At 46.2% G+C, this 12551-nt stretch overlaps 1 protein-coding gene across 4 annotated transcripts in view; it reads right to left on the reverse strand.

Annotated features, from left to right (window-relative positions):
- Positions 1-12551, reverse strand: part of MOCS1 (molybdenum cofactor synthesis 1) — a 44469-nt gene that overhangs the window by 3655 nt on the left and 28263 nt on the right. For 3 of the 4 annotated variants that reach the window (XM_038394388.2, XM_043511619.1, XM_038394389.2), the window contains exons 6-10: positions 12164-12275; positions 10717-10829; positions 9890-10000; positions 7700-7820; positions 3694-3741 (exon numbers count right to left, since the gene is read on the reverse strand). In XM_038394388.2, coding sequence (XP_038250316.1) covers positions 3694-3741; positions 7700-7820; positions 9890-10000; positions 10717-10829; positions 12164-12275 — 505 coding nt within the window. Of the gene's footprint in view, positions 1-3678; positions 3742-7699; positions 7821-9889; positions 10001-10716; positions 10830-12163; positions 12276-12551 lie in introns of all 4 variants that reach the window. The other variant, XM_038394392.2, reaches the window with a different exon arrangement.

Here is a 12551-nt window from a genome sequence, read left to right on the forward strand (position 1 = left end):
AGCGGGACTCCTTTGGGAAATAGCAAGTTCAAGAGCTGTTCACAGAGGAGTCAGAACAGCTCTCACGGGTGAGACACATTGTGCTTCATCTTTCCTAAGGGAAAGGCAAGGTTCCTACCTACTTTCCTGCTTCCTGATAGAGTCCCAAGCACAGCATACAGTGCAAACGGCCCCTCACCACACTGTACTGGGTCTGTGGCCTTGGATTAGCAAAACCTTCAAACAGAAGATTGGTGTCTATTTAACCTCTTCCCTGCTCGGCTCAACAGCCTTGGCATTCAGCTAGCTCTGGGAGAGGCACTCTCTGAGCATCTTGGTTCAGCGCTAGAATTTAACTGTCCTTAGCTTTTAATCAAGACAATGGGCTAAATTCAGATATGGAGAAAGCAGAGGCCACACCCCTGGAGTTGTGCCCTCTTACACTAGGGCTGAATTTGTTTGTACATCTGTGGTATCACCGAGTGATGGAGGTGCTAAAAGAAAGATTCTAACAGGTAATTAACTAGGAGCAGTAGGGGTCATCAAGAACTCATTCACTAGCACTAATCCAATTTAAGAGGGAAACCTCATAAAATGGGGCCTACTGCCTGCAGCTCATCTTGTAATTGACACTGCACTAATGGTGCAACAGCATAGAGAAGCAGCTTGATTTTTTTATACAGGTCTTGGGACACCTTGAACCTTCCTTTAAAAAAAAAATCAAGAATTTAAAGGTAAGTGAGACCTTCAGTCCCTTTGCTGGCCTAAGCTCTGCAGGACTGAAGCTAAACTCATGCAGAGTGCCTGAACTACAGGGGAGAGGGGCTGTAAGAGGAGTTAAGAGCTCAATACCCAAGGACTGAAGCTGCTCAGGAGTGGAGCATCAATCAGTACATTTGGGGGGGCACATAACCAATTTCTGTTTAACTGGACGTTTTGAGTAGATAAGTGCAGAAGACACAGAGGTAAGTGAAAGCTGGATGAGGCACCTTGCACTCATGCAGTTTCAGGGTGCAGCATAAGCTGCCTCTTTTATACAAGTTTCCTTTAAATCCCACACAATAGTACCTCTGTCCTCACCCACATTGCTCACGTAACACAAAAAGGCAAAGAGCAAGACCATGAACTTCCATGCCTGTGATGGGTACAATGCACTAGTAACTTCCTACTGATGTAGATCAGCAGTGTTTTGCTTGTACCTTATTAGTAAATCTGCAAAGCTAAACTTGGTTTCATCACTGAAAAATTTCCAACTTGAAGATAAGAGGAGAAATATCCCATCACTAAGGTGAAGCTGGGACAACAGCCTATTCTTAATATTTCTATTAAGGAAAATAGTTACAGGACAGACCAAATTAAATAAAAGGGGGTCTAGACTTAGGTAATACAGAAAAGAAGATGGGTTTAGCTTACTAGGACAGCAAAAGCGATTAATCATTTCCATTGCATTAGATTTGATTAAATGAATTTCATGTTCTCTCTACCTCCTGCCTGTTCACACACTAGCTTTAATTGAATCCTGCAATTAAACACACAAAAATCAGGAAATCCCCCAATCTGCTTTCCATATGTATCCATGGTCTGCATGTCACACTGTGTCATCCTTGACTCAGCTCCGGTCATGAGACTACTGTTTATGCCAGTGGTTACTTTTAAAGATGGGGAAGAACAGGACAGACTAGTTACATGCAACGATAATAGAAGACTGCTATTCGAAAAGAAGTTGGATACATTCCCATCTCTGCATCCATACCTCCCACCCTTCTTCCTCCAAATGCCATTTTAAAATGAAAGAGAAGCCCCACAGACAGTTTATAAAGGACAGTGGATGTAGGTCTAGTTTGGGAGGTAAAATAGTTTTTCATTCCATTCAAAAAACCCAGCTCATCCTTATTTTGCAGCAGGTGAAACTGCTATAACTGTACCTGTTTCCCCCTTTTCTGGAACGTAGTAGAGCAACTCAGCCAAAGAACCAAGCAAACAGTGAGAGACCAGGAATAGTCTGCACAGTTCAAGCTGTTCACCTACAAACTCAATATGGCAGAATATAGCATGATATCAAAGAAATGAGAATTGGCAGAATCTTAAGTGAACCCTTTCTTCCAAGAGAAAGGCAAAAAACAATGAAAAAGCAAAAGACCAGATTAATAAGACACTCTCCAGAATCCATTTGCAGAGAGACTGAGTGGAGTTTACTGGAGTACTGATTAAAGGAACAGGTATTGCAAAAACAGACCCAGTGGAGATTTGCAAATCTAAGGAATGCTGCCTTCCCAGTGATACAATTGTCTATTCCCACTCCAGGTACTTGAAGTTGCCCATTCTTGTCAGCTTTGAGTTACCAAGTTATAATCATAATATGCACAATGGCTGATTTACTGCTTTGCTTGGAAGAGAAGAAGTGGGCTTGAAATAAAATGTTTTCCCCCTTGATACATCAGAGCTTCTTAGCAAGGAATAATGATACTTAGAGCACCTTCCATCCAAAGATCTCAAAATGCTTTTACAAATATTCACTAAGCAATCCACCCAACACCTTTCCACCCCTTCCTTAAAAATGGAGGGAGATACAGGCACAGAAAAGTCAAACCAACTTGGCCAGTGTCACATAAGAATCAGTAACACAGCAATGAATAAAACCCAGGAGACTTAGTTCTCTATTCTGACCACTAGACTATTTGATTAGAGGAATAAATGGTTTGAATTCTGTCCCCTCCGCCCCCCCGCCTTTGAATTAGAGCTGATTTGTGCTTGTGTCAATGCCAGAGAACTCTTGGGCAAGCATTCTAGCAAAGGGTGGGTTAGAAAATGCTGCGCTGGGGAAGACAAGGGAAAAAGAATAATAATGCACTCTTGTTGCTCCCCCCAGCCTTTAGTCCAGTTTAGTATAAGGCATTAGGGGTTCAGACATTCTGACACTATGGATGGGGGTGCTATATAAGTAGCAGACAGACACTAGGCTGCAATTAGCAAGTGGTATTCTCACCTCATGGCTTAGGCAAGTGAGTCCTCACACTGTTAACTCAATTAAATGCCAGGTTTTTGATACCCATTTGTCCAGATTCAGGGGATATGGGCAGGGAGGTGAAGGAGCAGGATTTTCTTCTGGTAGCTATGCCACACCACTTGAGCTCAGGGACCCCAGTAGCATGTCACCATAAAGGAATTCTACCCCAGCAACAAAGTGAAGCCTCCATCCTTCAAGTTTAATGTTTACGCTGTAATTTGTTCAATCTCTCAGCCAGATCCTGCTTTACAAGGATTTGCTTTACAAGGAGTGTTTACAACACTCAGAAGTACTGTAGTATCATTGTCTTGGTCTTGCTTAATGTGAAGGAAGCAAACAGGAGACATAGTACTAAAGGCCAAGACCTTAACATGCAACTTTGAAAGTCTCAACACATTTTTTTTTTAAAAGCTCAAAATGCAAGCCGTTGACAGCCATATAAATGATCCATTCCACATATGGCAGGATGACAGGTTGAAGCTGACAGACGAGTCACCAATTCTCTCCCCCCACACCCTTATTTTCTTTGAGAGACTGACTACATTTCTTAAAATCAGTTCATCTCTGCCTAAAGTGAAACAGAAATGTGTGCAGCTTAGGAAAAACAAACAAACAAAACCAAACCCCAACCCAACCCTTTCCACTCCCCAGAGATGTAAACCTAATAAAACCATGGCGTGTGTATTACGTACTGATTTGTCACCCACCGATCAGGATCATTGGCCGGTTCTTCATCTGGGAAATGTTAAACATGCCTAGAAATAAAATAATGTACATGTAAAAATTACTAGTTTTTTTTTTTTTAAAACCACACACACTAAGTAATTTATCTTATTCTATTTATTTTCTACTGCTGTCCTGGACCCCGTCATTCCTAACCTACACAGTAGGAAAAGGAGAGCCCGAAAAACTACCAAGAAAATACCATTTAACTCATTAAAATGTAAAATGGTCTGAGAACAATATCCAAGTGCCCAAGTCCAAAGCAGCCATCATACAGTGGAGCTTTTTCTCAGAAAGGCTCCTACAACCAGAATTACTCTCTGCATGTTACAGCAGTCACATAATTCAGACAGACTGGAGAAGGATGGTCCAATGGTTAGAGCACTAGCGCAGGACTTGGGATACCAAGGTTCGATTCCCTGCTCTGCCAGAAAACTTTCTATGTTATCTGGGCAAGTCACGTAGGCTCTCAGTGCCTCAATTCCCCATCTATAAACGTGGGGATAATAGTATTTATATGGCCTCCGAAGGGTTGCAACAACTACGTTAAAAGATTGAGAGACACTCTGTTACTATGGCGATGGGGGCCATTTAAGTACCTTAGACATACAGTCATATTTCAGCAGCAGAAATGAAATTTTGCTGTGTAGGTAAATAGGCTACACATATAACTACACATCTCCCAATACACCTGTACACCTTCCTGTACAAGGCAAGCGAATACCGAGAGGCCCCAGGATTGGTGGTACAGAGAGGAGCATTTGCCAACGATCTGCAGGCAGCAGGGAACACTGAGTTGGCATACGCTGATGACTTCAAATTGATCCGAGTAGTAGAAAAAGGATGCAGATGGAGGTACCGTTTAGATCAAGGGTCAGCAACCAGCAGAAGTGGTGTGCCGAGTCTTCATTTATTCACTTTAAGGTTTCGCGTGCCAGTAATACATTTTAACGTTTTTTAGAAGGTCTCTTTCTCTAAGTTTATATATTGTATAACTAAACTACTGTCGTATGTAAAGTAAACAAGGTTTTCAAAATGTTTAAGAAGCTTCATTTAAAAATTAAATTCAAATGCTGATCTTATGCCGCCGGCCTGCTCAGCCCGCTGCCAGCCTGGGGTTCCATTCACCTAGGCCGGCAGCAGGCTGAGCAGGGCCTGCAGCTAGGAGCCTGACTGGCAAGGGGCTGGCAGCCAGAACCCCAGACCGGCCACGGGCTGAGCAGGGCCGGTGGCCGGAACCCCAGACCGGCAGTAGGCTGAGCGGCTCAGCACGCTGCTGATCTGGGGTTCAGTCCGCTGGCTCCTGTCTGCCAGGGTACCGGCTGCCGGCCCTGCTCAGCCCACTGCCAGTCTGGGATCCCAGCCCTGCCCACAGAGGGGTACCTACCTTCTCCCTGGTTCTAGCCCATTCTCTTCCTCTCTTTCTCTGTACTGAGCTGAGGGTGGAGTGCACTGAGCACAGGGCTGGGGTGAAGGAGCAGGCTGGGGGTTGGGGTGTAGGGTCTGACCAGGAGCTAGAATGAGGGAGGTGGCTCAGGGTTGGGGTTTGGGTGTGGAATGCTTACCTGGGCAGTTCCCATTTGGTGCAAGGGGTGGGGGTGGGAATGTGGGGGGGCATGCAAGAGTCAGGACATGGGTGTGGGGGGTACTGGAATCAGGGCAGAGGGCTGGGGGTTTGGGCTAGGGTCACGGGGGTGCTCCCAGTCCCTGGCCCAAAGTGGCTCACAGTAGGGGGCTGGAGGGGATATTCCCTGATTCCACCCCCCTTCCCCAAGGCCCCATCCCCACCTCTTCTCCACCTCCTCCCCAGAGCAGTAAGCATGCTTCTCCCCCTCCCTCGCAAGGGCCATCAGCTGATCGGCAGCAGGGAGAGGAGAAGGGGCAGGAACCCAGCATGGAGGGGGGAGGGGGAAGCTTGCCTGCCCTGCAGCAGCAGCAGGCAGGACCAAGCTTCTTCACCCTGCCCGCACGGTGGGGCAGAGAAGAGCGGGCCGGGGCAGGCAGGATTTTTAATGGCACGCCGCTGCCTGCCGGGGTCTCGGCCTGGGTTCAGCAGCGGGCTGAGCGGGGCTAGTGGCTGGGACTCAGCAGGCAGCAGCGTGCCATTAAAAATCGGCTCGCGTGCCGTCTTTGGCACACGTGCCATAGGTTGCTGACCCCTGGTTTAGATTTACTGGACAGCATGGCAGCAGACCCAATTGTGTTTGGGTAAGAGTTGTGCACAGTGAAAATCAGTCTACGCTCATATACTGAGGAGTGCTGAATGTGTTGGATTCCTCCCAGGACATGAAGATTGTCTGCTCTGTGTACAGAGGCAGCCGGGTAAAAAAAGCATCAGAACGGTTGGGGATTGGAATGACAGAAGTTGGAAAACCTAGATTTACCCCCCTGAGAGAGCACTCAGCTTTGGTCGCCTCACCTGCAGATAGATTTACTAGGTCCAGAGAAGCATAATGACAACTGTTAGGGGCCTAGTGGGATTTACAAGAGAACTAAAGAGCCACTCAAAGTTAATGACAAATGTATTTAGAACAAAAAAGGAAATACTTCCTCCCAGCACAGAGTCAGTGTCTAGAATTCACTGTGCAGGAGTCACAGTTCCATATGGCAGCTGAATTTTTAAAGGCAGCTAGACAAGATTTGTGAATAAAATTATTTGCAAGTATGCCATCCGAGAGAAGAATCCAGTCTCCAGCATCAAGGTGTAAATGCATCACCACAGGGGTTATGAAACCATTCCCCATCCCTAGAGCAGTGCTGCAGAACCAGCTGTGTCTTAGCAGTTTCTCTCCACTTGCTCTGAAGAAGCAGTACTGGTCACAGTCAGAAACAAGAGATTGGACTAGATGGATCAGCAGCCTAGCTCTGGTATTTGTGCTCTTCATTTAATTCTAATGAGAAAATGTGGATCTCACAGAATGCTGCAAAGTGAAAAGGCAGGCAAGGGAAAAAGGTTTGCATCCATAACAAGAAGGTAGGTTGACCGCAAATTACAGGGTTGCCACTAGGGATGGTAATAACCAGACTGGAGAAGGGCCAGATATAAAAGGTGCCAGAGACAGAAAGTGGTTCTCCTGAAATAAGGCTGATGGCAGGAGAACAGCAAGAGGAGGCTGCTGGCTGACCTCCCCAAGCCAGAGGGCTGAAGGCAGGAGGAGCAGCAGAGGGAGTTGCCTGCTGGCTCAGAGCCACAGCCAAGGGCCAGAGAAGATCAAAGAAAAGGACAGCAGCAGATGGCTTTAGCCACTGGTCCCTGAGGAACAGTGAGAGGGCCAGAGGGAATGAGGGATGCTCCCCTGGCAAGGCTGCATAGAGAGGCCATGGGACTTCTTGCTAGAAAGTGCAGGGGTGCACCCCAGAAGGAAGAGTTGGGGGTGGCTGTCCTAGCAGAGGGACTGACGAGGAGCCTAGCTGTGACAGCAGACAGTGAGGCACAGTGCGAACAAGGACTATGTGCACTGCATATGGACTGTGTTTTGGGACTATCGTTATGGACTATGTTGTTGTAATCAACTGGCCCCAAGCAGAGGTGTTGTTTAAGCAGAGCCTGAAGTGGAAGCATTTGGGTTACTCAAGAGAGAAACTGAGGTGGGGGCCACTTACAGGACTGCCTCAAGGGGGCACCCGGGAGGAGGGCACTCATTTACAGCCACACTCAGTTCTATTTACAACCCCAGAAATCCACACAGTGGCTAGACAGCCTGGGTTCCAGCTCAAGAAGAAGGTAAGAAAGCTTCAGAAAAGTACCCAAACTTCAGAGTCATCTTGGAACATTGAGGTTGGCCTATCATCAATTGCCTCATTAAGACTAGTGGCAGATAATGCTCCTAATCAAGTGGGAACCTCAGAGTTTCCTCTCCTGAGTCACTATAATTCCACAGAATAGCTTTTCCCTCCCTGCTACCAGGTCTTGCGAATCATCCATCCTATTTTAGAAAAGGGCATCTTCTGTACTAACCCCTCATTATTACTTGTACGCAGTAAACATACCGGCATGCTGTTTCTTTTTTCTGCCCACTGCTGCTCCTATAATTTGAACCAATTCGTCCTCCGAAGCACCAGCCCGTAGGTGATCCCTCAAGGACACTTCTGAGTTCCCAAAAAGGCACACCTGCAATAAACCAAGGGGAGGACACACAGTGAATAAAGCCAGCTGGGAAACACTATTCTTATTACAACCAACTTCAGTATCCTGGGTGAAAATTGAGCAAAGCATTCAAATAAAAAGGCAGTGTCACTTCCCAGCCTCTGCAGGCTATGACACTGCTGTCTTTTCTCTGCATAGCTCCTTGCAGCGGTGAGGGTCTCTGAGTCGGCAGAGTAGGGAAGCTATGCAATTCCATACCCTTCCAAAACCTAAAAGGGTGGGTGGGGGGTGCACACAGACCTCTGAATGAACATGTGGGAGACAAACCCTACAGTACCCAGATCTCCAGGCTCATTTTCAAGGATGAACATTTCTAACTAATTTCTAGTGTTGAACTGTGGCACGGAACAGAATTAAATGGGATGGGCTGTAAAACTAGAAATTCACTGCAGTAATGGGTCTGGATGACTGACCACTGGATAACAGGGTTCAGTGGCCTGCAATGCACAAAATTCAACTCAGAACAGGTCCAACGTCTGGGAGCTGAACACTGTTTTGCTGTGAACCCAATAGGATCCAATACTACAGCAGTTTACCTGAACATCGGGCAGCAAAAAATCAACCTGGTCTATGGAAGAACAACACCTACAGTTCTTCTATCTCTAGTACTCCTAAAGCCACCAGCCAGCCATTGACTTTAGGAGTATATAGAATGGGACCATCTGGAAACACAGCAGACAGGCAGAGATATCGTGAGATTTTTTTCCCCTTCCTTCATCTCTCCTGCTGTTGTATGTCTTCTTGCACCATGGCAGGGCTGAGAGATGCCCCATCTGGTTCCCAGGGGTAATCCAGGAAGCAAGTATTCAAGCAGGAGGCTTTTTTAAAAAGTTCCACAGATACTGCTTCTCGATTTTAAAGTATATTGCAGCTGCTGAGAATGCACACAAGCTGATTTGATGCCAATACAAAGTTGCCATCTCCGTCATGGGATTATTTTGCTCCTGGGAAGTTGCTTTAGTACAATTGTGCCACCTCCAGCTAACTTAGAGGACACCTGCTCTTTTGCTCAGCAAAGGGTCCTGAACATTGACAAATGAATCTCACCATACAAGTATTGAAAGGTGTATGGAAAATGCATGGTTTTGACCAGGTTATTGCCGCTTACACATTATTTCTGTCAAAGTGTTTTTTTTTTTTAATTTGTTATTGTCACACAACACAAAAGATTGTTTGAAAGTAAAAATAAGGAATTTTATTCCCTCTGTTCACTTTCTACATTTGAAATCACTTGGTGTACAGTCAGTCTCACTGTGACCTCTAAACAGGCAGGATCACTGGTGTGTCAACATAGAACACACACTTTTTAAAAACAGAGAAAGGAAAATATGCAAATATAAAACCACAGAAGTTAGCAGGGGGACTCAGGCAGATGGACCCCAAACTTTTTTTTTTTTTTTTTAAATTTAAACTGACAAGATTTCACACTGACATCATTCTTTTAAATCAGAGTGCTGCACAATGGAGCAATTCTTTGGCCATCAATTCCTCTCCTTACATTGCAGTTTACAGTGTAGCTACAGTCTCCATCTGAATGCTCCTTCTTCTGTCCCTCTGACCACTCCCTTACATTCTATCCCTCTCTAAATCTCACCTTCATTTGCCTTCCCCTCTCCTCTCCACTACTACCTCTTCCATCTCCAACACCGTTCCATTTAAGAAAAGTAATTCAACCCCTTATTTCAGCTCTAAGGCTTGGTCTACACTAAGGGGAGGGCGGGGCGGTTGATCTAAGATACATAGACTTCAGCTACGCTATTCTCGTAGCTGAAATTGCGTATCTTAGATCAACTTAGTATCACTCACTTCGCATCCTCGCGGCGTGGGATTGACGGCCGCCGCTCCCCCGTCGACTCCACTTCCGCCTCTCGCCGTGGTGGAGTTCCAGAGTCGACGGCAGAGCGATCGGGGATCGATTTATCGTGTCTTGTGTAGATAAATCGATCCCCAATAGATCGATCGCTACCCGCTGATCCGGCGGGTAGCGTAGACATGGCCTAAGTCGGTGAAGGGCCTCTTGTTTCATTGCCTACCTTCAGGTTCCCATCTGCAGTTATCCTCAGCCGATTGCAGGATCCACAGAAGTGCTCTGACATGGAGGTAATAAAGCTGATCTGCCCCTGGAAATCTGGTACCTGGTAAGCCTGAAGCAGCCCCAGGACAGAAGAATAGATCAGGGTGGATAAAAGTCAATGATATTTACATGTTTTAAATGGATTTGTGATTTAAATTAGGTACATTTTCCTTTTGAAAAATAAACCTGGTTAAAATTAAATCTGAAACAACAGCCCGTGTTATGGCCTAAACTTATTTTATATTAAAATGATTTAAATAAACAAAAACATTGCATCAATGACTGCTCCTCAACTTTTAATGAGTCTAAAGGGTGCCTGTTTTGGTTCTCTTTTCTTTTATTATATACCGAATCAGGGGAGATTAAACACCTGTCACCTCTAGATCCCAGGTTTGAATCAAGACTAAGATGGGAATAAAGATATGGCTAGAGAATACAGGTTTAGTATTCCTCATACCTTGGAAACTCCTATGAATGACAACCAGATCCCTCTCTTTGGATACGCCCCAAAAATAAGCCCCGATGTGTCTCCCCCACTGACACTCACACCTGACAGACAAGTAATTGGTAGGTGCCTGATATTTCCATGGAAAAAGTTAATGACTGTTGCTCACTGAGGCTGTGTGCATGCAGTTTGATCGATGATCTTGGGATTATTACATATGTGGCTAAGGAGCATTTTGCCACATGCTAATCCTCTTTGGTCTAGCCATTCCAAATATAAGTTGTTGTGCACTTTGCTGAAGCACTGGGTCTCCCTTCATAGTGTTCTTAGCCTGTACCCACCTTGGCTGTGCTGGAGGCCTCACAAGGCAGCTTCTCCAAGTCAGGCCATCTCTGCCTGACTGTATCCAGCATCTCCTTATAGCTCACCATCTTCTTGAAGTTCCACTTGTTGCCTAGGTTTGAAATCAGCACAAATTTTGCCACTGGGAGTTTTTAAGTAGGAATGAACAGAAAGTCCTTTTACATAGATTTCAAATCGCCCCTTTCAACACCCAAACCGTGAAGACCTGTATTGACCCCTCTAGACTATAGCAATCTCAGACAAGTTCTAGCAACCCTTGTCTCCTTGGGTAAGAGGAAGCAGTGAACTGAACCAACCTGGACTTGTCAGGAGGGGCAAAGGTCTGAAGAGAGACAATCAGAACAACTGTGTCCAAGTGACAACACGGGTCCTAGCTGAGTACTCTGCGTCTGCTAGCTCTGGCACAGATTTGTGGCTTCTACCCTTGTGCTAGCACAGTTTAATGCAGAAGCTGAAGATTAAGCTATTCCATGTTGGAATAGCTTGGGAAAATGGCCCCAGTTTTCCAAAAATGGGAATGGAAGGGGGAGATCAAGATCGATCTTTCTGGAAAGAGTTAGCAGGAAAAGTGCACCCCAACAAAGAGCAATATTGATACCGTGAGCACTGAGGACACTTTCTTTCTGGAGCATGGGAAGCAAAGAGGCTAGAATCCTGGGTTCTTGAAGGGCAACAGGAGTATGTCTACACAGGAAACAAAAACCCATAGTTGGCCCGTGCCAGCCAATTTGGGCTCATGGGGCTCGGGCTGAGGGCTGTTTCATTGCTGTGTAGACTTCTGGGCTCAAGATAGAGACTGAGCTCTGGGACCCTCCACCCCATAGTGTCCTAGAGCCTGGGCTCCAGCCTGAGCCCGGAAGTCTACACAACAATGACACAGCCCTGCGGCCCGAGCCTGAATTGGCTGGGTCTGGCCAGCCACGGGGTTTTTCTTTGCTGTGTAGACGTACCCCATGTCTCAACTCACCATAAGCAAAACAGCCCACTCTATGGACAGCTACAGTGATAGAAAACAGATGGGGGAAGGGAGCTAAAGGAGTTTCACAGGCAGAGCATGTCTTAGAACCTGATACCATTCCATTCCCAGGAGATTTCCCCTGCAGAAAAGGCATCTCCAATATACTACAAGCCAGATTCTCCTTCAGTCCCTGGCCGTTGCAGGGCACCCAACCTCCTACCCACTACATGCTGACCTGCCATCCACTTGCCCTGCGTACTTGGTCCCAGCAGTGAAAACTACAATGGCTACTTTACCCAAAGCTTCTCTTAGGTTTAAAATAGGGGTTCAGGCACCCTGCAGCAGACAATCAACACAATTAGGTTTCAGAAAAGAAGCCCAAATAGTGAAGACTTGTCAGCCACATTCGCTCCCCCCCCCGAGAGAAGGCAAAACTGCACGGGCAGTTACAGACCAGGAGTACTCACCGTCGAAGGGCATGTATTCAATGAACCGCACGTTGAGCGGCTGGTTCTTTGTGAGCGCCACGAAGTCCAACAGCTCATCCTCATTGAGGCCTCTCATCACTACACAGTTCACCTGGAGGGAGAGAAGGAGCCTGAACCCATTGTGCAGAGAGCCTGGTGTTTCCATGTAAGATTGCAATGCCCTGAGGCTCTGAATGGAAAATGGTGGAGTCAGCTACACATGGTGAAGAGGTGGGATCACCCTTATGTCCTGCGATGCTACTGGAAATTTTTTTTTTTTAATATTTACAAAAATTGCCAACCTCTGAAGGAAACTCCCCCCCCCCCCCCACAGCTGAAGTATCAAGTCAGAATAAAACACAGGATTCAAGGGCACTACACAACAAAT

The sequence above is a fragment of the Dermochelys coriacea genome, chromosome 3 (assembly GCF_009764565.3).
Source record: "Dermochelys coriacea isolate rDerCor1 chromosome 3, rDerCor1.pri.v4, whole genome shotgun sequence".
Classification (NCBI taxonomy): domain Eukaryota; kingdom Metazoa; phylum Chordata; order Testudines; family Dermochelyidae; genus Dermochelys; species Dermochelys coriacea.